This window comes from Atractosteus spatula, chromosome 4 (assembly GCF_055471065.1).
Source record: "Atractosteus spatula isolate fAtrSpa1 chromosome 4, fAtrSpa1.hap1, whole genome shotgun sequence".
Taxonomy (NCBI): domain Eukaryota; kingdom Metazoa; phylum Chordata; class Actinopteri; order Semionotiformes; family Lepisosteidae; genus Atractosteus; species Atractosteus spatula.
In genome coordinates, this window is record NC_142709.1 from 62,428,808 (window position 1) to 62,452,017 (window position 23,210).

A 23,210-nucleotide genomic window follows, 5' to 3' on the forward strand; every position below is an offset into this window, starting at 1 on the left:
GATAAAATATGGGAAACAATAAAAATGGCAAACAATGATGGTGATATAGTTAAAAATAAATACAAGGATATTATGTTGAAATTGTACAATATACTGGTATTGTGTTTAGATTTGATCTCTATGTTACAAAAAATATATTGCTGCTCTAGAATCTATTCAATGAACAGCAACCATGTATATTCCTGTGCTCAAAGACATATGCTCTGACAGTCTGAAATAACTAATGTTTTGAGCTTTGGACAAAGATGACTATGCAGGGACATATTCAAAATTCTCAAAGACATCGACAATGTTATAGAAGTCAATGTTATAGACGTATTAAGAATCGAATGAGAAACACGAACCAAAGGAAACAAATCAAAACTATGGGTAAGTGCACTTATAATGGAGAAGAGGAGGCACAACAAAGGGTTGCAGGAGTCTGGAACAAGCTGCCATTTTGTCAAAGTCAATATATTTTACGGAAAGGCTGGATGAGATCATCAGATCAATTAGATACTAAAAACAAAATGAACTAGATACATCAAATGGCCTCCTCTAGCTTGCAGACTTTATGTTCTTAAGTGCACCTCACAGAGCTCTTGAGGAAATCTAAACACAACGGCAACTCTGTGTTGATTTCTGCTCAACCTCATTCCTGTCCTATTGATCTGCTAGATGCTGTTTCTTGCATTGGCCTAGTTGCCTCAGGTCGATATAGTTGTCTGCTTGCCAGAAACTGCACATTGCTCTCATATCTCCTACCACAACCACAATGAATGAATATACAAAGAACTAAGTGTGAATAATGGTTAAAACTTTTATTAGCACTTTTTACAACTATACTGTAACAGAGAATAAGGTTAACACAAACTCATTTACATTAAAACATTTCCTACTGTTTATGCTCATTTTAAAGCAACAAAAAATATTTAACTTTAAAACATTTGACAAACATACAGTATAAAAGTAAATTTTTGGATTATGTATATCTTTCCCCTATGTCACATCTTACTTTCTTACACTCCCTAACGCATCTGCTTGGGACTGTATCTTTTTTTATTTTATTTATTAATTTTATTTTAGCCAGTTTCAATTTCCTCTGAAAGCAAGAGCTTGGAGTTGTGGGGATGGGGGACTCACAGCTGTACAACGATTCAGAGCCCACAGGTGAATCATAACAAGAAGAGGCTTCCGCACCAGTGGTGACATCCCTCTCTGTCATGCCCCTTCGATTTGCTCTTACATTCGGAGGACACATGTCAGATCATCTAAACCAGAAGAACAGCAGAGCACTTCTGGTTTAGAGAGTCTTGTAACAAGGTGGAAGTGAATGAACAAGAAACCCCAGATTTAAACTGCTCTCATGTTTGGAGTTTCGAGTCGCAACAATTTTGTTATAAGCACAGGATTGGGATTTGTTTGTTCCTCACATCTCAGCTCACAGCTCCGAGCCCCGCAACCACAGGCAGGGATGAAGGAGTGTAGGCAGACTCCTCCGACCCAGCCTTCTTCACAATACTCATCTTTAACACAGAAAAGGCAACACAGTCCCGTACTGGAGGATCAGCAATGACTGGAGGGCAGAGCTGAGAGAGCCCTGGCTGACTAAGCCCACCCTCCCCTCTGCAGCTCTCAGCCAGTCAGGGAATCACTGTCAATCAACTAGTGACACAGCCCAGACTTGAACCTGTGACTGCCTTTACTAATTGACTTACTTGGGATTGAACTACTGCTTTTAGTTTAGTATACAAATTCCATTCTCCTTTTGGTTGTTTAAAGATGTGGGGGTCCTACACAGATGTTTCAAGCGACTGACCTAAAGGGTGATGTTGTTAAGGTAGTCTTCCGAATCAGAGTCCTGGAGCGTAACCGGAGTTGGGGGTCTCTCGCCTTCCAGCACCTTCCTCTCTAGAGCCCGATCCTCTGAGCTCAGCACTTCTCCCTTGGTTAGGACATACAGAAAGTATTGGAAACCTCCTCCGTAGCTCCAGTGTCTGACAGACCAGCCAAACTGCTCTCGGGCGTACAGCCTCTTCCGGAAGTGTGGCTGAGCAAAAGTGATGGAGACAAATCGGCCTCCTGGCTTCAGTACTCTACTGATCTGTGAAAGTGACACAAATTAAAACAGCAAATTTAAGACTCAGACAAAAAAAATCATTTTAAAAAGAATGCAATGACACGGACAGGTATACTGTAAAGACAATAACTCGGCAACATTGTTATATTAGGTGACTCCAAAGTTACGTTCTGCAAAAACACAGTTGTGGATAGACAAAACAGTTTGACAGAAGAATCTAGGTAGACAGCTGGGTGCTATGGGTGGGCTGAGCCTCCTCACATTCTGTCTCTTGGCTTTAATAAGTGCGGCACTTCATTCTTCCTATTACTGTAAAGAATCTCATAGCGAGCTGCTTCATGTCATGTGATGGCTTCTCAGATGATTTATTCCACATTGAAGTGTGACAACTGGAAAGGCATGAATAATTCAGGGTTGAGAGATATGCCTTTCACTTTCAGAAGCACGGATGCCTTTAGGTGTGAAAATGCATTTAATTTTCAACATGCTCCTTAAATATTTAATTAAGGAGGGGGAAAATAACCAGTCATTATTTGTCAAAAAGGGCAGTAATACATTGCAACTTGTTTTTCCTTGGATACTACCAAGAGTCTTACTACAATGTTTTCTTTTTCTACCTACATGTGAGCAATAGCATACCCCTAACATAAAAATTAGCACCAAATACCATTGAAAAACCACAAATCAAGAAATACTTTCATACTGTAAAGAAGACCATAAGAGTAGAACAGAGAGCTATGAAAAAAGTTCAAAGAACACAAAAATCAATTGGGTTATTGGTGTGTATTCTGAATAGTCTTGAATCAGTTAGCATGGAAAACAAACACCTTTTGCCACAGGGCATCACAACAGAACTAGAACCCAAAGTACTTTTTTTTTATTTTTTGACAAATGCTGGATTGCCTGCTGAAGAATATCTGTTTGTTGGACCCCCCCAACTATTTCACTAATTAGCAGAACATGAAGTCAACGTCAGGAGCCAACTTTCCAAGTGAAAATCGATTAATCTCATTCATACCACAGTAAACTAACTTTTTAAACAGATTTTAATGCTGCAGATTTCAACAAAACTATTTCAAGAACAGCTTTTAGTAAATGACTATGTGTGCCAGGGAACATATACTGTAACTTAGTATTCTTGACCATTGAAGATTGGCTGTTTTTGCAGAGGAGGTTGTAATTGGGTAATCATTTGCATTTTAGATACATTTTCGGAATGCTTTCAATTTATGTCCCAGCTGTCATTGTTCCTTTGCATTCTGCTTCACTTTTTTGCACATTTCTTTAAACAATTATGTTTGCATTCATGGGGGGATAATTGAGTGTGGTGTAATTGCTCGTCTATACTAATTGTGTCATTTTTAGCTAATTGTCTCATTGCTAACAGCTGGGGTTGGTTACAATAGGAGGCTTTATATGAGAGACAAAGGATCTGCAATGGGCAGAAAATGACTTCAGGCTGTGAGATGGCAGACTAAATGCCTAAGAGGAAAGTAAGTATGTTATTCTGCTGTCTGTGTAAAACTTAAAAAATATTACAGATGTGCAGTTATTCAGACAAAAGAAAAGAACTGTCATAATGCTATCTAGCATAGTGGTTATGGAATAATGACTGGCAGTGACTCTGCCCATCATGCAATTGAATCTGAAGTTTTCAACCTAACCAGTGTATGAAATGTAACTTAAATACAAACCAGAGTTCATATCAGGTTAATAAAGCATCTGAACTCCTTACTTCCTGAATCTGTCAATTTTCTGGAAATTACAGATGTTTTTAATTATATGAAATATTGCAGCACACAACATAAAACAGCTGAAAGTTTAACACTAATTTTAGTATTGTACAATAGCAATGTGTCATGTCCATTATTTCTTTGAAGGCTGTAATAAGATGTCACAGCAATATATGCAAACTGCTTTTCCCTTCAGCTTTGAAATCTGAATCATGTGGTTCTACTACCTGTGCATGATCTTATCTGTCTTTTATCTAATTTCATCCCTGTAGCAAAAAAGTCATTCATTTCAAATTTGCTGTAATTAAACTATTTGACTTCTCTGCTGTGTACACACATTTCTGTTTGGAATTGCATAATGTTTCAATAGCTGGATTTAGTTTGCTCCTGGACATAGCTCATGGAATGACATGGGGTAGCGATTCTGTTGCTTGTCTTAACTGTGCCCTTCTAATAGTAATAAGATTGCCACCAATAACTGAAGGACAGAGTATCCCAAGATCATGTCAGTTTAGGCCGGGTAGCCCTGACAACACACAAGGCACTTGTTGTTCACTTACAAGCGCCCTGCTGGGCAAACCATTTTAAGAGACTGACTTAATTTTGACTAGTGTTAAAATGCTGCTGAAAGATTTAACACCTGAAAGAGCTAAAAATGATTGTTAAAAATACAAAATACAAAATAAATAGAATTTCAAAGCTCAAATTCTCTGGCTAGGCCAAGAGCAGGCAAAAGGGGAATCACAGTGGGACTTCTGCCATACCTCTCCGTAAATGTCCTTAATTACCCTCCCCTGTAAATGACTGATTTAAAAGTGAAGTGTTACTTAAAATGTGTGTTTTTTATTAAAACCATTTGCGTTAATGGTTGCCTGTAGAAAGATTATACACCACTAATATCCACTTGTCTGTGATCACAATTATTTCCACCTGCAAATTTTTTTTCTATGGACATATGCTGTCACTGAAGACAAACTGACAGATTTATGCCATAGCCTCACAGCAGTATAGTAATTTGAAAATGCCACTGGGGATTTGACAATCCTTCAAAGAGACAAGATGGCAAGCAAACATGTGTAAATCTGTAGTGGTCTACCTCAATCTGTTACTAACTAAAAAGCTCTAATGTATTGTAACGGAAAGCATTACCTTATAGCATCAATGTCTTTTGAACGTATGCTCTAGTTTCTGTACTGATGCATTCAGCATATATGGAGCTCATTAGAACAGAGGGAATATACAGTAACCTGTGTAGAATGGTCCAGTGGATAGTTATTAGAGAAGTGATGCTGGCAGTGGGAGGCTGAGATATCGATGGCATGGTTTAACTGGAGAAGATAAGAGACTAGGCAGAAATTCATCGTTCAGTACGAAGAGATTGGGTTAACAATGATTAACCAATAACACATTTGGGTGCCGAACTATCTTTGTTCTTTGGAAGAATCAGGTTAAATTAAGACAAATCATTTCAGAACAGCTTCCCATAAAGCAGGAAGTATTTTGCACTGCTTAATAAGGGGCAATAAAAGCATGCAAAGAGCAGACAACTCCTTTACACCTATTTTTCCTTTAAGTCCTTTAATTGTGCATAGTCTCTTAAATGGCACAATTCCTGTCTTTCCTATCTCTGTCCACAGGTCTTCAACCAAATGTCATGTAGCGCCCCTGTGTGTCTGCAGCCCCTTGCTGGCACTGAGTGAGCCGAAAGATTTAGCTAGCCAGGCATGACTGTACTCACTCTCAAAGAGGGGGGGCACCCAGGCTGATCCCAGCAGCTCAGTGAACCGAGTCAATCAATGTTTAGCAACATGGAACACAAACCCCTATCATTCAGCAACACAGGTCCAGAAAACATGGGCTACCTCTCTAAAAAAGAAATGTAGGATACCCAGAGAAACACTAATGCAGAGAATGCCTGAAGGAAAGAAGAATGGTTTATTTCCGTTTTTTTTTCTGGCATTTTCTTGCTTTCTGTTGGAGAAAATGTGCATTTTAAATAACCCTCTGTCCATTTCAGATATTTTTCCTCAGCATGTGTGGGGGAAAAATGTGGAAATTCCTGGGTAAAGCAAGCCTACTGCCAGGGAACCTTTTAACAAGGAAGATCTGTGTAGCCCTCAGGAACTCACTGCCTGCTTTGAATTTACTCCATCTCCCAAAGAGAATTTGTTTCTACCAAGTTCTGTCATAATTAGGAAGCTTCCAAGAGCATAGAAGGATTTCTGCTGATGTATTTGTTTAAAGGGGATGTTTCACAATGAAAGGTTTCTCGCAGTGCTGTCAGTAACCACACAACAGTAAGAAGCAAATGACAATACATTGAAAATACAAGGCTTAGGGTCTATTTCCTTTTAAAATTATGGATGAACATTTATTTTGTGAGTCTTTGGGAGGATATGTAATCTATAAAGGTGATGTGTACAATTAGAATAAATGGAATCAGATTAAAAAAATATCCTAGTTTAGGCCCTTTTTGTTAAATATTGTGCAAAGTCCTGAAATGAAAGTCACACTATTCCTGTAAATGATGGAAAGTTCCTTCATAATTAAGAAGCTTGTAACAACATACCGTAGAGGGACTTTTTGGAGAAAAAGGACACAGCAATTTGCCTCTAAAAAGGAATGATCAGTGTTCTCTTGTATAAAGGGAGATATCCGAAGTTTTACAGTCCAGATCCCCCAAAATATCAGCACTCACAAAACTTGTAACTTGTAAGTTACATAATCACATGTGGTTAGCACAAATAAAACATTTAAAGGTAAGAATGGCCAAAAAGGCTTCATCTTGTTTGTAGCCAATCTATGCTGTTTGCATTTTATTAGCTAATCTTCCAAAGGATCTAATGCCAGTGAGTGTTCAAAGTCATTTTTTTTTATTTCCCTATACTTCACACTTCAAAATGTGTGTACTTCAGTCTGTTTTACAAATATTAGAATGATTACAGATGTCAGTTTTTTATTTAATATAAGACTTTATTTTGATCATCACTGCTTTATTTGCTGCACATCTTGTCCAGATAAGTTTTTATTGTCATATCCCTACTTTTTTTCAACAGAAGTGTTAATCTTTCAATACTGATAAGGTGTAGTGCAGCAGACTTGCAAAACTAGTTGCTGTTGTGGGTTGGGCACTGAAGGATGGAATAAACAGCTCTTTGCAGATCCTTGCTTTGAACTGCCAGCAAAGATTAGTAAGCAAGGGGGCTGCAGACAGTCAGCACCAGGGGGACACAATTACCGGCAACTCTAAATAATACATCAAAGAGCAATCCTTCTCTGCCTTATTTAACCAGATCCAGAGGAAAGGATGGTGGCATCTGAAAATGATGTGTAAGTTTTAATCTGCCGCTATAACCCATTATGTGCCAACACATCAGACAACAGAACATATGCAAGATGGAGAAGAGCCACAGTCCACATTCAATCATAAAACTATTTTTAACATAAAAAAAAATAGAAGAACTGTGACGTGCTTGTAAGAACAACATGGAAGCATTTGTTAAGAAACTGCAAGTCAGTAAAAAATAGGTTTTTATATTACATTCAATATTTCACTGTTTCATTCTTTGTTATAAATACACTTACTTCATAAACCGCTTTTGTGTAAAGGTAACTGTTACAGTTGTCTGCTACCTCCATAATAATGAGAGCACTAAGAAACAAGAAACAAGGGCTTGGAGGAAAAGCTGCTTCGGACACTCCTGAGCTCCCAGACTCACACCATTGTGCACGCATGAAAGAAATGTCCAGGCTGTGCGTACTCGCAGGCCATCTGCTTTCTGAAAGTGTCTACATTTTGCATTCAGAATGGCAGAAGTCATAAAAACATACAGCACACAGATAAATACAGTTTAGGATTTCTATATCCATCATTTTCTGAATTTCTATAGCTGGGCTATTGTTCAAGTATTTGACATTGTTAATGAAGCACAGGAAAAGCAAGCAAGAGTGTGATTAATAAAAACAACAGAAGATCATGCTACCTTTGTTTGCACTTTCTTCTATATTTACTCAGCTCTTGTTTCTGCCGTGTACCATATATAGGTCAGTTCAATGAAAGCAAACAGCAATGATGTGCAGTACTGATTATTATCTTGGCCTATTAATCTCATCTGTCTTTTATAAGACTAAAATAAATAACTTTAATTTAGTCCCTGGAGGGAGAGACACATTTCGTATAAATAATGGAGTCTGATATTAACTTTGAAAAAACTGAGCATCACTGATGTTGCTTAAGTGCCTTTGCTATTGTTACTTGAAAAAAAGGTGCAGATATGATCCTAAAACAGAAATCACTGCCTGCCACATTAATTTGCCAGACATTTTCAGATTTAGCAATAACAAGTGAAAATAGATTTGAGAGAATAAAGAAAAATAATTAATGATCTTCTGTTGCCGAGGGCAGCAATCGGAAAAAAAAACATTCATCAAAATGTTTATTTCACGCCTCAGATTTCTTAACTCACAAATTTCATGAAGTGTGTTATACTGTCTGAATTTTGGTGTTACCATGGTGATATTACTGTAAAATGTAAAGAGAATTTTATTTAGGGCATTGTTAAGATGCATTAAAAATATGTATCTGGTGAATTGATTTCATTACTGGCTAGAGCTGTGGTAGATATTTCTGATTCATTGAAACCAAATTGAACCAGATATGTTACATCAACCTGTTTTATATACTGAGCATTAAAATAAACCTATTACACTATTCATGGATGTATTTTTAAGAAATATTAAGTATATGGGCTTTAGATATTGATTACATGTTTTTGTTTTATTTAATGGATTATTCATGAGTGACCATGACACACTTAAGTAACTTTGTTGAATAAGCACTAAATCAATTCATTAGTCAAAGGGTTGATTGGGCACTGGTCTGGAAGAATTTTAACCCATGACATGCCAGGCCTTTTTGAAGTTAAGAATGAAAAAACAGAAAGGGACCACTAAGAGAACACCTTCACGATGTCAGAGCATTGGAGACCTGACAAAAGAAGTGCACTGTTGCTCTCGATCTGAGGAGTTCACAGTCAGCAATTTCTAACTTGGCAAGATGTTACAGCCAAACAATGATGGGCCACTATCTGGAAGATCGTGAGTCACAATACCTGTTTGGGACTGATGGGGAGGTCCACATATGATGTTCCGGGCAGGAATGTCTAGTCTCTACAAAACCCCACTTGTAAAGACTGAAGGCAGCTTGACTGGTCAGTGCCTGAGACTCATGAGAGCAGGCTCATCCTGACACAACAAGCTTTCTTTCGAGATATGAATGTAACATTTATGCTACGAATTTATGCCCCACTGAATATCTGTGAGATTAGTTGGGATGATGCATAGCATCCAGAGCTCAGAGACCAGCGAACAAGCTCGTGCTTCATGCTTGTCCAGGATCCACAAAAAGAATGGAACAGAATCCCATAAGATAGCCTCTACCTGCACACCCTGGTGCAAAGCATGTGTCACAATGCTTGCTGTGCTTCCAACACTTTTAACTGGTGGCTTTCGCAGCAAAAGCTGATCAAATGTGCTGATGACAAATGCTATGGATGGATTAATGTAAGGAATGTCATGTTTGTTGAATAAAATGTCAGTGTAAATGCTGCAAAGAAGAAAGGATTATCTTCCTCAAAATAAGTGTAAATTTGATGTAGTTCTAAGTTTATTTTATTGCTCAGTATGCAGTAGATACACAGGTGACCTATAGACAATGGATTACGTGGGATGGAATTTAGGGGGTAAAGAACTATGTATAGAAGGACAGGATATGGAAGTATATCAACCCATTTAGTCTTACAGTAAATATTTCACACAAGAGGCCGGCAACAGCTCTGCGGTTAACAACTGTTTAAATATATGGTGCTGCACTGAGAGTCGTATAATCTTAATTACTGATGTCTAAGATGCCTGATGTGACTTTCATGCTCCTTAACCCTTCAGGCACGAGCTGTGACCTAATAAATGAGTTACTTAGAGTAGTCTCTTGAATATTATTCTTATTCACGCCACTGTATATGTTTCACTGTATCTGTATGTGTAACAGTAAGCATGTGAAACCAGGGATTTCATGAATTCCTTACATACTAACCATGGATGTCATGTAATTACTGAATACTTAAATATGAAGGGATTCTAGTGTTCTTAATTTAACATATATATATTCCTCAGCTGTCAGCTGGTAGTGAGTTAGTCTCTCAATTTTTTACAAAAAAAAACAAATCTGCTTGTAACAGCGGTAGTTCATCTGCAGTTCATGAAGTACTGTATCCACATGTCTCAACACAGAACCCCAGACCAAAATCTAACCATAACCCCAACCTGACCTTGACCCACACCCTAAAAAGACAGTTACACCAGCAGTGCGGATGTGAGGAGCTGCAGGGATATGAATCCTCCTGCAGATGTTCTAAACAATATCTCGCCTCTACTCATTCTTATGGGCTGTACTGTACCATTAACTCAGTTTCCAGAGCTATGGGCTGTATATGCATGCACAGTAAACTGTGATTCTTTTACAGGGGAAATCTTAGTCTATTTCTCCTAACACAATTAAGACTCCTCAAGGGTGCACGTGCAGGGAAGGTCTGATGTCTGTTATGTCCCTAGAGGCAAGGGTGCCCCCACCTGAATTATCACGTTAGAACCCAATTGCAAGTATCCCCAACCCCCCAAGAGGCACTGAGCTAATTTTGTACCTATTTTTCCTTTTCATCTAAAATAAGTTTCTCTGTTTTCCCGGAGAAGTAGCTCCACAGGGAACCGTGGTAGCGGAGTGTTTTAATTATTGAACTACTTTTGCAATCCGTGGTGTTGGATGATAGTTTTTAGATTTTCCTCCACCCCCCACAAATGCATAAACATCACCACCTCCTGCTCTGTTATGTTTGTTAATTTCAAGGCAATAAAACTGACAAATAGTACAGCGAGAAACATTATGCCTTTTGGAAGCTTGATATCCTGATATCCACGGCCAAATTCAATAACCGACAACTGTATAATATGGAACTTAAATATGTAGTCATTTTCCTTAATTTTAATAATTTCACCGTGATGACTTTCAAATGTGTTATTTTCTGACAGCACAGAGTAACACAATCTGCCTAACAGCTTAGCTGTTAGATTGATAGTATGTGCTTGATTCTGATAATCCCAAACATAATCACCTGTGTTTTCCAAAGTGTAGCTATTGAAATAGGTGATAGATCAACAGAGTTAATCGACAGAACCCATCTTTTGAAACTTTTCAGCTACAACTACTTTACTTAAGTAAAACTGATGTTCAGAACATCTTATTTTTGTTTGCATGCTTCCATGCACAGCGGAACACGAACATGTTTGAAGCAGTTCTTTCAAAAATGAGTTTTATCTCCATGGCTGGGTAATCACCACTATCCAATTAGAAACTTCAGCTGCACATTTATCATAGGTGAATTGTCATCTTATAAAATTTCTCTCATTAATTAAATTTGGCCAGAGTGAAGAGCTGAATCATTAGACACTGTTCATTTCTTTGAGAACAGATGAGGCTCTGAAAGTTCAATCTGTTAAACATCCAATATTGCAGAAAGTACTTTTTACCTTTTATTTGGACATGAAGGAGATTTCTGCTTATGGCTCTTCTGGTTTGATTTTATGAGCATATCAGTACTATGATGATTTCAGCAAGAGGTTTCTCAACCCTATTCTTAGCAAATGGGCAGAGTGAAACATCAACTGAAACTGTGGTCGGAATGTGCATTTTGTTTTCTTGTGATTTACATGGGCATTGCATTCTAAAGACTATAACATACTGAGCATCAAAAGAAACTTAAAATCTATAACCGTTACAAATTCACAGTTGATATAATGAAAATGACGCAATGTGTACTTTCTGCAGCAGGTACACTGCCATTTTGTCAAAAAGTCATGAGACTGGAAACAAATTCTTCACACTAAGCTGGGATTCTGTTGCACAGCCTGGACAAGCATATACCGGTTTACTGGTCTCTGAACTGTAGATGCCTTAAGTTATCCCAGCTCATCGCAGAGATGGGGGTCAAATCTGGTAAGTGTGTCATCCACAGCATAAAATTTGCATTTTACTAGAAATCACATGCATTAACATAGATGTATTGATGCTTTGCATATCATATGATTCTCCAGTTTGTTGTATTAGAAAAGTGGTGTATGTAGTATGCTACAGTATTGTGTAACATTTATGTAACATTTATTGATGTCACCAAAAAGAAGCCCAGATTACACATTCACATTAAAAAAGGAAAGGATATTTTGCCTCCTCTGAATGAACTACTTACCATCAGGTGTAATGTACAAGCAAACACCAAGGCTACTGCATGTGATTGATCTGAAAAGTACCATTAATGGTACTTAAATAAAAGCCACTTCACATGCTGCTAAATCTGAGAAAGCTTCTAAACAGAGTTGTGATGTTTCACTCTGATATGTTTTTTCATTTAATTTGCAGATGCCAGCCAATGGGGAAGAAAGTGAAATAAATTGTACTTTTAACACTATGCGGCAATGCAGTTGATCCCAAAGCAGAAGGTTAAAATATGACTCGCCACCTTCACCCATCATAAATTGCCAATAATTCTCAGTTCAGACTGTCCTGCTAGAAGTGCAAAAGAAGTATGTGAAGCTTGTTTTCTATCGGTCTACTTGTAAGCTCAATCATAGAGATCCAACCTTGTGAAAATGCAGGGAATGCAATGCACAGGAGTCAAAGACAAAAAAAATCAATTTCCCTAATTTCTGCTATATACAGTAATAATATATAGAGCTGTTTTCCTCCTGCTATTACTGTTTAATATGATTATTTTGAAAGATGATATGTGTCACTATTATGAAGTGTGAGTGTTTGAATTTTCATGCGTACTTTCCAAGGCTTCAGAGCAGCTCTGAAGAAACACAAGTGAAAGGCAAAATTCTGAGTCCCTGAGAGCATTACAGTGATTTCTTTCAATGCATACTGGACGCATACGTCCTCTGTTTCATTTCTTTCTGACACCACATCTTTACACTTTTCACTTTACGTCTGCAACTCACAGCCATCAGATGGTGTATGTCTATTCATTTTTCATACAGTATTTAATTCATAGTATCTGAAGGACATACAAATTGGTAACAAAATTAATCTTGATTAATTAAATTATCAATTATTATACTTTAAACTGCAAAATGGATAATTCTGTTGGATTTTATTTTAATGTTTTGTAGACTCCTATCTACTGCACTGAGATTTGGCCATCCACATAGCTGCTATAGTGCCCCACTACTGCCAATAGCGCCTTATGTCACGTCACTCCCTAAATACTGTTCTGGCTGTAAAGCTGCCTTCATTACTTTAATCAAAGCCGATTTGCTATTTTCGGAGCCTCCTTAACAGATTAACATTCTAATTTGAGGGCCGTGTGCATCAACTGTGTGGATCTCCTACCAAAAAAGTCTCAGTTTTCTTTAAAAAATACTCAGGGGTCTCCCTCTGTTGAGAATCCTCACCTACTATTCAATCCAATCCACTGCCGAGGTCTTCACAGATTTGTGCTAAAATTTATTTTTTCCCAGGATTTCTCCAATACTAATAGTTTCCCTTCTGTAATTTCTCACCTGTTGTGCATAATCTTTAAAGATCCCAGTCAATTGGACTATCATTTACAGCGGTACTCTGCATTACATTAACCCTGCAACACTGTCTTTTGCAGGAGTTACATCACGTGCAAATGCAAACAAGCAGTAATCCAAGACTGATGAATTTGCTTTCAAATTCATCAATTTGAAATCACCTCGGTACTTGACAGCCTTTGCTTTGCCTTGTTTCTTATCTCTAAAGCTCCATACACATGCTGTGAAAATTAACGAAGCTTCCTATTTCACATCCAAAAGTAACATTAAAGAAATCACATCTAAATTACACAGGTAACACAAAGATGCCTGATCTGTGCAGCACACTGTATTTCCTTTGTTATCTTTTGAAAGGGTGTTTTCTAACAATCTGTCCATCTGTACTGCTTTTAAATGTTAAACTGTGCATACAGCAGCATTACCATGGACAGTAATGGACTGAATATTTATTTGAAGCAGAGTATCCTAGTTGTCAATCCCAGCTTAGCACACTGACTGTGACCTTATAGAACCAAAACAAATGAAGGGAGGGTGTTTCTACCCTTGATTTAAGACTACATACAGTACAGTTTACATTTCCATTACAGAGGAAGCTGCACCAGCTAAGTAGACTACTTGAAAGAAAAAGAAGAAAAACATGCCTATTGAAGTGTTTTATTCATTCATTACAATGCTTTAAAAGAAGGAACACCATTTTCTAAACTACTCTCTGGGAGTAAAATTTAATATCAGATACAATCAAACAAACCAATAGTTATATAACAGAGCAAAGAGTCTTAAAACATTTCACTGCACAATTGTTTGGCAAAAAAAAGGGTCAGTGATCAGGTCACTTTCTTCAAAGCAATACAGTAGCTTTTCAAGATTTGACAAGACTGCCAAACCTCCAGAAGTCTTAGTGTACATAACCTCAGAGAAGAAAAACCTTTGCCTATAAGGGATTAGACCTTAAATAATCGACTGAATTCTTGGATTATTGTTATGGGCTGTCCTCCAGTAATTTAAGAATTTAATTCTCAATTCTATTGAGTTCTTGGTGTATTGTATTACAGTAATAGACTCAAGGATTGAATGAGCCCCATTACAAATGCATTAAATTTGATCTATCTCACTATCTTTTGATAATAAACTAGTGTATAAAAGGAGAAAATGAGTCACTGTTGTCATTTATTTTAATATTTTGAAAAGGTCTTTCAGCTGCATTTAAGCGGAACTCACCACTGTCACATAAATGTTAGTATCATGATTAATTTATTACAATACTATTATTATTCCCAGTACCAAATTTCAAAGCTGTTATGGGTAAAACAAGATCTATTATTTTTAAGTTATTATCAGTTTATTGTATCTTTCATTATACATGGCTCGTAGAGCATCTGCTTGAAGAGCAGTCTACCATTTTTTTTAACAAAGGGAGGAAAATCCAGGATCAAACTGTGGAAAACTCATGCACCGAGCCAGATAGCTTAAACGCCTGTGAAGAGATTCATGAGGAGAGTGGCGGGAGCTCAGTGGCGTAGCCAGGACTTGTGCACCTGTTTGTGTTTGCTGTGTGAGATAAACAGTGCTAGGTCTAGCCAACAAGCCTCTAGCGAGCTGTGACAAGCACAGCATGCTAATTAATACTTAACCACGACCACTGCGTTTCAGATCAATATGCTGCCATTCTTCTGTGGTGGCATAAAGCTGTACTGCAGTGGTTGTACTGCAGACAGTTAAACCACTGCAATACAGCATACTGTAGCATCCTGGACCAGCAGTAAAGGTTACAGGTTTGAAAATAATAAAACTACTTCCTTACTTAGGCGTATGGTTTAAATTTTCTTCTACGTACTTACAATATTCTTTCAGGCTTTGGATACCAGAGCAGTAGTCTTCATGAGATAACTGCAAAGGCCTCCAGTGACTGTCGTTCATTATAAGGGACTAGAGTGTGCTATTCAGTCACTGGGAAAAAATAAGGAATGATACTGTATGTGGTTTTCTTATGGGAGAAAAAAATGCATAATGGGTATGTCCCTTGGCTCATAACTAGTGGGTTGTGGGTTCAAGTCCATGCTGTAGACCCTGCTTGTGTACCTTGAGCAAGGTACTCCACCCCAGTTCTCCAGACCACTCAGCTGTACAAATGGGGAGTAATCGCTGGATCGACCAGCATCCCTGCCAGAGGAGGGAGTCACAAACTCTTGTATCCAACTTAACTGAAACCAGGATAAACTCTGGTCCAATGAGCTAATGTTGAGCTGACATGGAAATGACCAATATGGTTTTATTTATATCATATTCCAGGCAGTCTTAGTTTTCATAATGTAATATTGGATAATACTGAATTGCTTTAAAAACACCCAGAAGTTCTCCTTAATCTCTAGAGTTTGTCTCCAGGTGGACAAACATCCAAAGTCTGACTTCCGACTGTGCTGTGTAAAGACCCTTATACATTCTATCAGGATTTAGACAAGTAATCCATGACTGTCTCTGAATTCCCTACCCCAGCTCCCCTGCTTAGGGACATCCGGACACTCACAGACAAGATACAACCACGTTTGGGGATGAGTGTGTGCTGGACCTGGAGCTTCGCTGATCCATATTTGATAGTGTCCCACCCACTTGGTCTGGGCAGCAGAAATGGGCATTGTCCCAGTTCCATGTCTATCATCTCTGTAGCAAGTCTCACCAGTTTTCTACCTAGGGACCCAGCAGTTGTGGCCCGGGTTCTGCTCCTTTCTCATGTGAGTGCGAACAAAATGTTAGAGAGAACCGATGCATAAAAAAGTTTTTGGTCTGGATGTAGTGAACTGTTATCTAAAAGCAAATAGTACAGATACAAGATTACCCAATTTCACAAATTAAAATCATCTCGCAATCTTAAAAGACACTACTGAAACGCCTGTGTGACAACCTGTAAATGAAAAGCCATAGGAGGCTTTTATTTCAAATCTGGTCAGATCTTTTTTATGATATTTGTCACTTGGGTTTAGTACACATTACTAAAATTGATTTCCACAAAGAAGCTACTTCATTCTGCTCACACTTACAAGATAAAAAAGAAGCAACTCACAGGAAGAGGTTACCGGGAGCTGTGCCAGTGACCCAGAAGGCAATGCATTTAGTTCATACTGTGTCAGTCTCACTCAAAGTATTACAAATAATTTTCTACAATGCCACACATTGTATAACATTACTTCAGGATCAGTTTTTGCTATTGATTTTGTTACTGTTGCTGTTTTCCTTTGAAGACAGTGGTTTTTCAAAAACAAGACTTGGAGTACATGATTTTTGTAGTAAATTATAGAATATTGACTAGACCTTGTTTACTAGAAATAAATTGGTCCACTACGTTCTACTAAATTTTGTTTTAAAGAAACCAATGGAATGCAGTGCAATAATTTCTTAGTGGCCTTAGGTAAAGCATTAGTATAGAAATGTATAAACCTGGAGATATTTATGACAAGTGTGTAAAATAAGAACATGAAGAAGGTTATAAGTGAGAGAAAATCATCTAGCCCATCTAATTAGTCCAGATGCTAGTAGCATAATAATCCAAGAATGCTGTCAATTCCGTCCTTAAAAGGATTCAGTGGGGTGAGCTTCAACTACATTTCCACAGTACAGTAAAATGTGTTTCTAGAAACCAGTCTACATTCTGCAGAGTTCCTTAGCTTAATTTCTGCTTGTCTCCCAGGTTCCTTTTGCTGAAAACATGAAGTCATTTGACCTAGTCAGGATTCTGAAAACCTGAAACATATTTCAATATAATCTTCTGTTTTCCAGGCTAAACTGTTTCAGTTCCACTAGTTGGCATCAGTATGACGTTTCCTTCAGACAACGAATTAGCCAGGTCACTCTTGCCTCTAAAAAGGCATTATATTTCTTGTAGTGAAAAAGAACAGAACTTTTCAAGTGAGATCTAATGAATTGAGTAATTTTAACACGGCTTTGCCTGATTTACAGTGCCTTGCAAAAGTATTCACCCCCCTTGGACTTTTTCACATTTTATTGTTACAGCATGGAACCATGATGTATTTAACTGAGACTTTTTGCCACTCAGCAACACAAAGTACTCTATCATGTCAAAGTGAAAAAAATATCCAGACATTGTACTAAATTTAATTAAAAATAAAAAACAGAAAAAATTGAATGCATATGTACTCACCCCCTTGCTTTGACACACCTAAATTACCGCTCATGGTTCCATGCTGTAACACAATAAAATGTGAAAAAGTCCAATGGGGGTTGAATACTTTTGCAAGGCACTGTAAATTCTGCTCTCTTAATGATGTACATTCACGCTTTCATTGCCCTTTTTATTCCTCCCTTGCAGTGTCTGGCTGAATAAAGTGATGAGTCAACATAAACTCCTATACCTATATATAATATTTGATACGGTTTCTAATATATTTCTGTTTAGCTTAAAACCACTCAATGATATTTGCACATCCTTCCTACAAGAAATACTTTGCATCAACATTAAAATGAAATTGCCAGGAATCTACGAGTTCTGAATTTTATCTGACCGCTCCTGTATTGTTTTGCTGCTATCACATTATGAATCCAACAGATCTGACAAATCAGATCTATAGACTGTATAGAATAATCCAATGTAGTACCAAGTAGTAACAATGTAGTACCTTATGAATGACTTTGCTCCAGTCTAAGATAACCCTTCCTTGTCAGTGCTCTATTTCCTGCCTTTTCTCTGTTTGTCATCCATACTAGACCCGTCCGTTTCTCTAAGACACTTTGTTTTCCCTTAATGATCTTTTAGAATTGCAATATTTAAACTGCAACATGCTGCCAATATTGAATTCACATTACCTTTGGCTCTGTAGTTGTATTTCTCCCTCTTGACTATTCTGATCTTAATTTGTGCTTACAACTCATTGTACGTCCTGTGCTTTGCCTCCTTTTCATCTGTTTAAAGTGTTTTCTTAACCGATCTATTAAACCATTTAGGCTGATGTTTTCAAGACTGATTTGTTAACCATTGGTATCATTTTTTCATGTATCTCTAGTACCACATTTCTGACAAGTAGCCATGTATGTGAAAGGTGTTTTCCTTATTTACATGCACTGTACAGGATTAAACAATAACAATTAAAAGAGAAAACAGCATCCCTAAATGTCTATGTAAGTCTTATTCAATTTCCCTGAAGCATGAACTGTCACTAGTTTCCATGGAAGCCTGTTGCTATAGTAACCATCTAGACCCAGCAGCAAATGCAGAGAAACACAGGCCTCAAAGGAGAAGGCCTACAGAGATTTTATTAATAATAATAATAATAATAATAATAATAATATTTCAATGTATGAACTGGTTGCTTACAAATCAGACAAAATACTAGAAAAAAATACTGCAATTCTGCTATTGTATGTCGAAGGACTTAATTTCCTCCATTGGAAACAGTGAAGCAGCTGAGATTGCAAATGTAGTTTCCTCTCAACATTTTGTTCACAACATTACATCACACAATTTTTCAAATCGCATTCTCCTATAGAGATATCTCCAATATAACAGTAATTCAAAAATATAGCTCAGTCATACTTCACATTGGCAATCCAAAGAGACAGGTATTCTCCTTCCACTTGTGCCAACTTTCTGTTATAGCTTACAAAAATAAAAAAAAACAACAAGTTGTAACTTAAAACCATAGGCTAGAAATAAAAGAGCATTAAATCTGCCACTATTGTCTGTCCAGTATCTAAATGATCCAAGATGTTTTGAAATCATTCTAAAGGGATGTACACACTAGTGAAATGATGTCATAGCATTTGGGGAAACCTGTCAATCTGTAAATCTGTTCAAGTATTTGTACATGAAAATTAAGCTATAAAAAAATAAAATGAGCTTGAAGTTGGAGCTTTGTAGAAACCTTTACCTCACAGCACCTTTTAATAATCTATTCTTTGGCAACAGAAATCCTGTGACAGCCAACTGTGAAATACATTTTCTTTGGTGCTACCTCTGCTGTATCAGCTGCAACCCACAGCAAACAGACTTCTCATATTTTTAATACTATCAGCACTAATGCGCTTTACACTGGAAATATCAGAATCTTGTCTTTTCTCATGTTACCACTCTTCATTTACTGTGCCTTAGATGTGAAGCTCCTCTGATAAATCAGTCTTTTCCTCCTAATTCTTCAGAATCTAATGAAAGTTTCTGTATAACTCAGTATCCATTTACTGAGACTTAAACTGGTCACTCCTTCTAATGAGATAACTCACTAATAACTACAAAGAGCAGAGCTTCAGTACAATTCTGCATTTGTTCCTTTGCTGGCTAAACTAAACATTACATTATCAATTTGTAATGGCAAAAGCTTACTGCTACACTTCAATTAAAGGTAGACTGTTGGGTTACATAAAACCAATACTGAAGCCCATAAATGACTTGATACTAGTCGATTTCAAACACAATGAATGAACAGTGCCTTTCTTTTCAAGATGACAATTTTATATAAGCCTCATTTAATTTAGGCAACCGCCGGCAGAAAAGCTCATATACCTTAAAATGTAAAATGTAAAATCCCGTATGATACGCTTTAATGAGAAAATTCAGCAGAAAGAAATTATTTTGATTTAATATAGCTGCAAGCACCACCAACTACTGCAGAAAACAGGCTCATGTAGCCTTTTACAGAATCGGGTTTACTGAAGTCATGTCTCCTGCAAGTTGAGTTTTTTATTTTTTTAATTTTTTTAAAACTAGTTTACCATGCAAAGATCACAAACAAGATTGCCAACTGAAGCTGAAATGTCTGGCAGTGAACTGAACAAAAAGCACAACCAACAACAAAACACAACAGTGTTTGTGCTAGACTCTGAGGGATTCCAGCAAAGTAAGCTAACTATTTAGAATCTCCACAAGGACACAATGGAAACAGTGATCTAATTCAGTAAAGGTACAACTCTGAATTATGTAATTGGTCTCATTGTGTAAAAAGTAACTGTTATAGTGACACAAAATCACCTGGGAGATTCATAGAGCATTCAAACTCCCTGGAGCAATGGTTCTGGTATTTTGATGTAACAAGTTTGGTGCCTGTTTGGTGTTTTTTTTTTCAGTCCCCATTAGAGGTACAGTATGGCTGTGAACCAGTAATGATTTGATTCTGCTGCATTCACATTTGAAGTGTTCACTCTACTCCTATTATTCTCAAAATACATTGCAATATCTCTTTCCTGTTTTGAAAGGGTGTGCAATTTAAATACTTTGTCACCAACTTGGATATGAAAACATCATAACTGTACTGAAGAGCACCTTCAATTACCCATACAAGGGCTCATTAAAAAAAATGATTCACATGCTACAGCTTTGTCAATAATATCTGCTGGCAGTGGATAGATCAGAAGGGGGAGAGAATAAGTCTTGTTTCATGTCCTACGTCCGAAGTCTTGTTTCTGCTCACTGGAAGCCTGTGCCAATGGAACGAAGTGTTGTAAGATAAAAAATGTCATGCTAAAAATTCACAAAAAAAAAATTATAAGGAAGATAAGTCCCAAAAATTACCAAGTACCTGTGTTTCAAGGTAACGGCATCATGTTGCTGTTAAGTCCATTATAGTGCATGCAGTATCAATTGGCAAGACGTGTGACAGTGTGTGGTTTTTACATGTTGATAATACTACATGCATAATTGCAGGGTTCTGAAGAGTTAATTCTAAGAAGTGTGGGAGCACCCTCTGTGAGGCTGCCTAACAGGTTAGGAGTTTAAAAACAAAAGTAGGTCATTCATGATCGATGCTGTGCGTTTCTCACCAAAATCAGCGAAGACGAGGCAATAGCTTCGAGCTGCTCTCAAAGCAGGAGGTTATCTCTGCCAGCGCCCTGGGGGCTGAGAGTGCCTGTACGAAACTACTGCACCAACTGGACTGCTGTGTCTTTTAATAATTCATAATGGAGATGCTATGACAAATCCTCCTTGACCATCTCCTTAAAGTAAAACACACCATTCAACCTTTCTAACAAATGACAGAATACAAGCGCCTTCATTCTCACCTACAACGCACACTTAAATGTTCCAATGCCTTTGTTCCAGTGGTGTAATACAATTGCAATAAAACTGCTCAATTTTTATTTGAGTTACAGTCTCCTTTACTGTCTAAGGGATGCGGGAGCATGATGGTCTCAATGGAGAATCCCCTGAAAAATAAACCAAGCTCATAGGCACAAATATTGCTTTTATAATTTTTCAAATGCTGTCAGTGCAACAGAAGCCTCTCACAATTTTAGGAGTACCAACAGAATTGCATTTGCATTTGTCTTCATTTTTTATTATTATTTTAATGTAGCAGGATGTTGCTTTTGTAGAGCCTCACAGTTGCATTGTAGAGCTCAATTCTGAACCTGGGGTGCTATCTGCGTGGAGCTTGTATAGTCTCCCCCAATGTTTGTGTGGGTTTCTTCCAGGTGCTCTGGTTTCCTCCCAAAGTCCAAAGACATACTGGGAGGTTAATTGGCTTCTGGGAAAATTGGCCCTGTGTGTCTGTGTGTGCACTGCGATGGACCGGTGTCTCATCTAGGGTGCATTCTGCCTTACACCTCTTGCTTGCCAAGACAAGCTCTCCAACCCTGTATCGGATTAAGTGGATAGATGGATGGATATAACCCACTTAAACGACTGTTCCTTCTAAAGCACACAGTTTTGTATACAGTGTATATAGTACATGTATATGTATATTCAATGTAAGTCATATACAGTATTTGTTTTTACCAATTAGTTACCAGAAATCACTTATATGAATTACCATTCATACATCAAAAGTAAAACGGTTGTTACTGATTGCATCTGGTTGGCATTATCCTGCTCCTTGTCTGAATAAGCCATTGAAAGAATAACATTTAGTCACTGGGGACTGTGTTAAAAAAGAAGCCAAATTCAGTATGTTATGCTTTTAGTTAACAAATTATTCCTTGGAGTTTAGCTCTTATCATTTTGGAAAAAAACCTAGGAATTGTTATGAATTATTTCCCCTTAAAAGTTTTCCTTTTATTTTTTATACTTCATTATTTTACTTATATGTAAAGTGCCTTTAACCTTGTTGAAAGAAAGTGCTATATAAAAAATATTTTATTGTACTGAATTAAAAATCTCCAGCTGTAACTATTCTAATATAACAATATACAGATTTCTCTTTGTATGCTTATTGTACCATGTTGTAAACTGGCCTGCTTTCCTGAAGTTATCTGAAAAAGTTCTGAAAAACTGGGGCAAGTAGGTCTCTAACACTCAGAAATAAAATCATCTTTGAAATGGTAAATGTCAGCACTGTTTGGCTACAAAACAAATTAAGAGTTGGCATTTTTTAGAATGTATGCTTATGTGTCACTAAGCTGAGTGGGTTATTTATGTATATTTTATTCTCCAAAATGCTGAAAAGAGGCTTTCCTGTGACTCACCTCATCCCTTCACTGATTCTCATTAGCTGAACATACATGGACAAAGGTTGAAAATTTAAACAACTGTTGACTTAATTAAGAGGACTGAGTGCATTCCAGACCTAGAAACCTAGAAATTATGAGGCTTGGATTAGCATGGTAACATAAGAATGGCCACTGCACTGTACCATGAAAACTGACAATGTTCTCTCGAACCAATAAAACAAAGAAAAGTATGATACATTTTTCATTGTATATATTATTTATATAGCATGCCAAAGGATTTCAAGCTCTTTACATACTGTATATATCCCAAAAAAGAAAACATTTATAACTGTATCAATTTCCAAGTTAGTATATGGACTGAATCTATTTCTACAGACACCACAATGACATAATGCAATGAACACATATGA

General features: G+C 37.3%; 1 protein-coding gene across 2 annotated transcripts in view; it reads right to left on the bottom strand.

The window, feature by feature from the left end:
• Nucleotides 1-785: 785 nt before the first annotated feature.
• Nucleotides 786-23,210, bottom strand: part of ece2a (endothelin converting enzyme 2a) — a 111,684-nt gene continuing 89,259 nt past the window's right edge. For both annotated transcript variants that reach the window (XM_088913456.1, XM_088913457.1), the window contains exon 4: nt 786-2,083. In XM_088913456.1, coding sequence (XP_088769582.1) covers nt 1,799-2,083 — 285 coding nt within the window. In that variant the 3' untranslated portion in view covers nt 786-1,798. The remainder of the gene's footprint in view (nt 2,084-23,210) is intronic.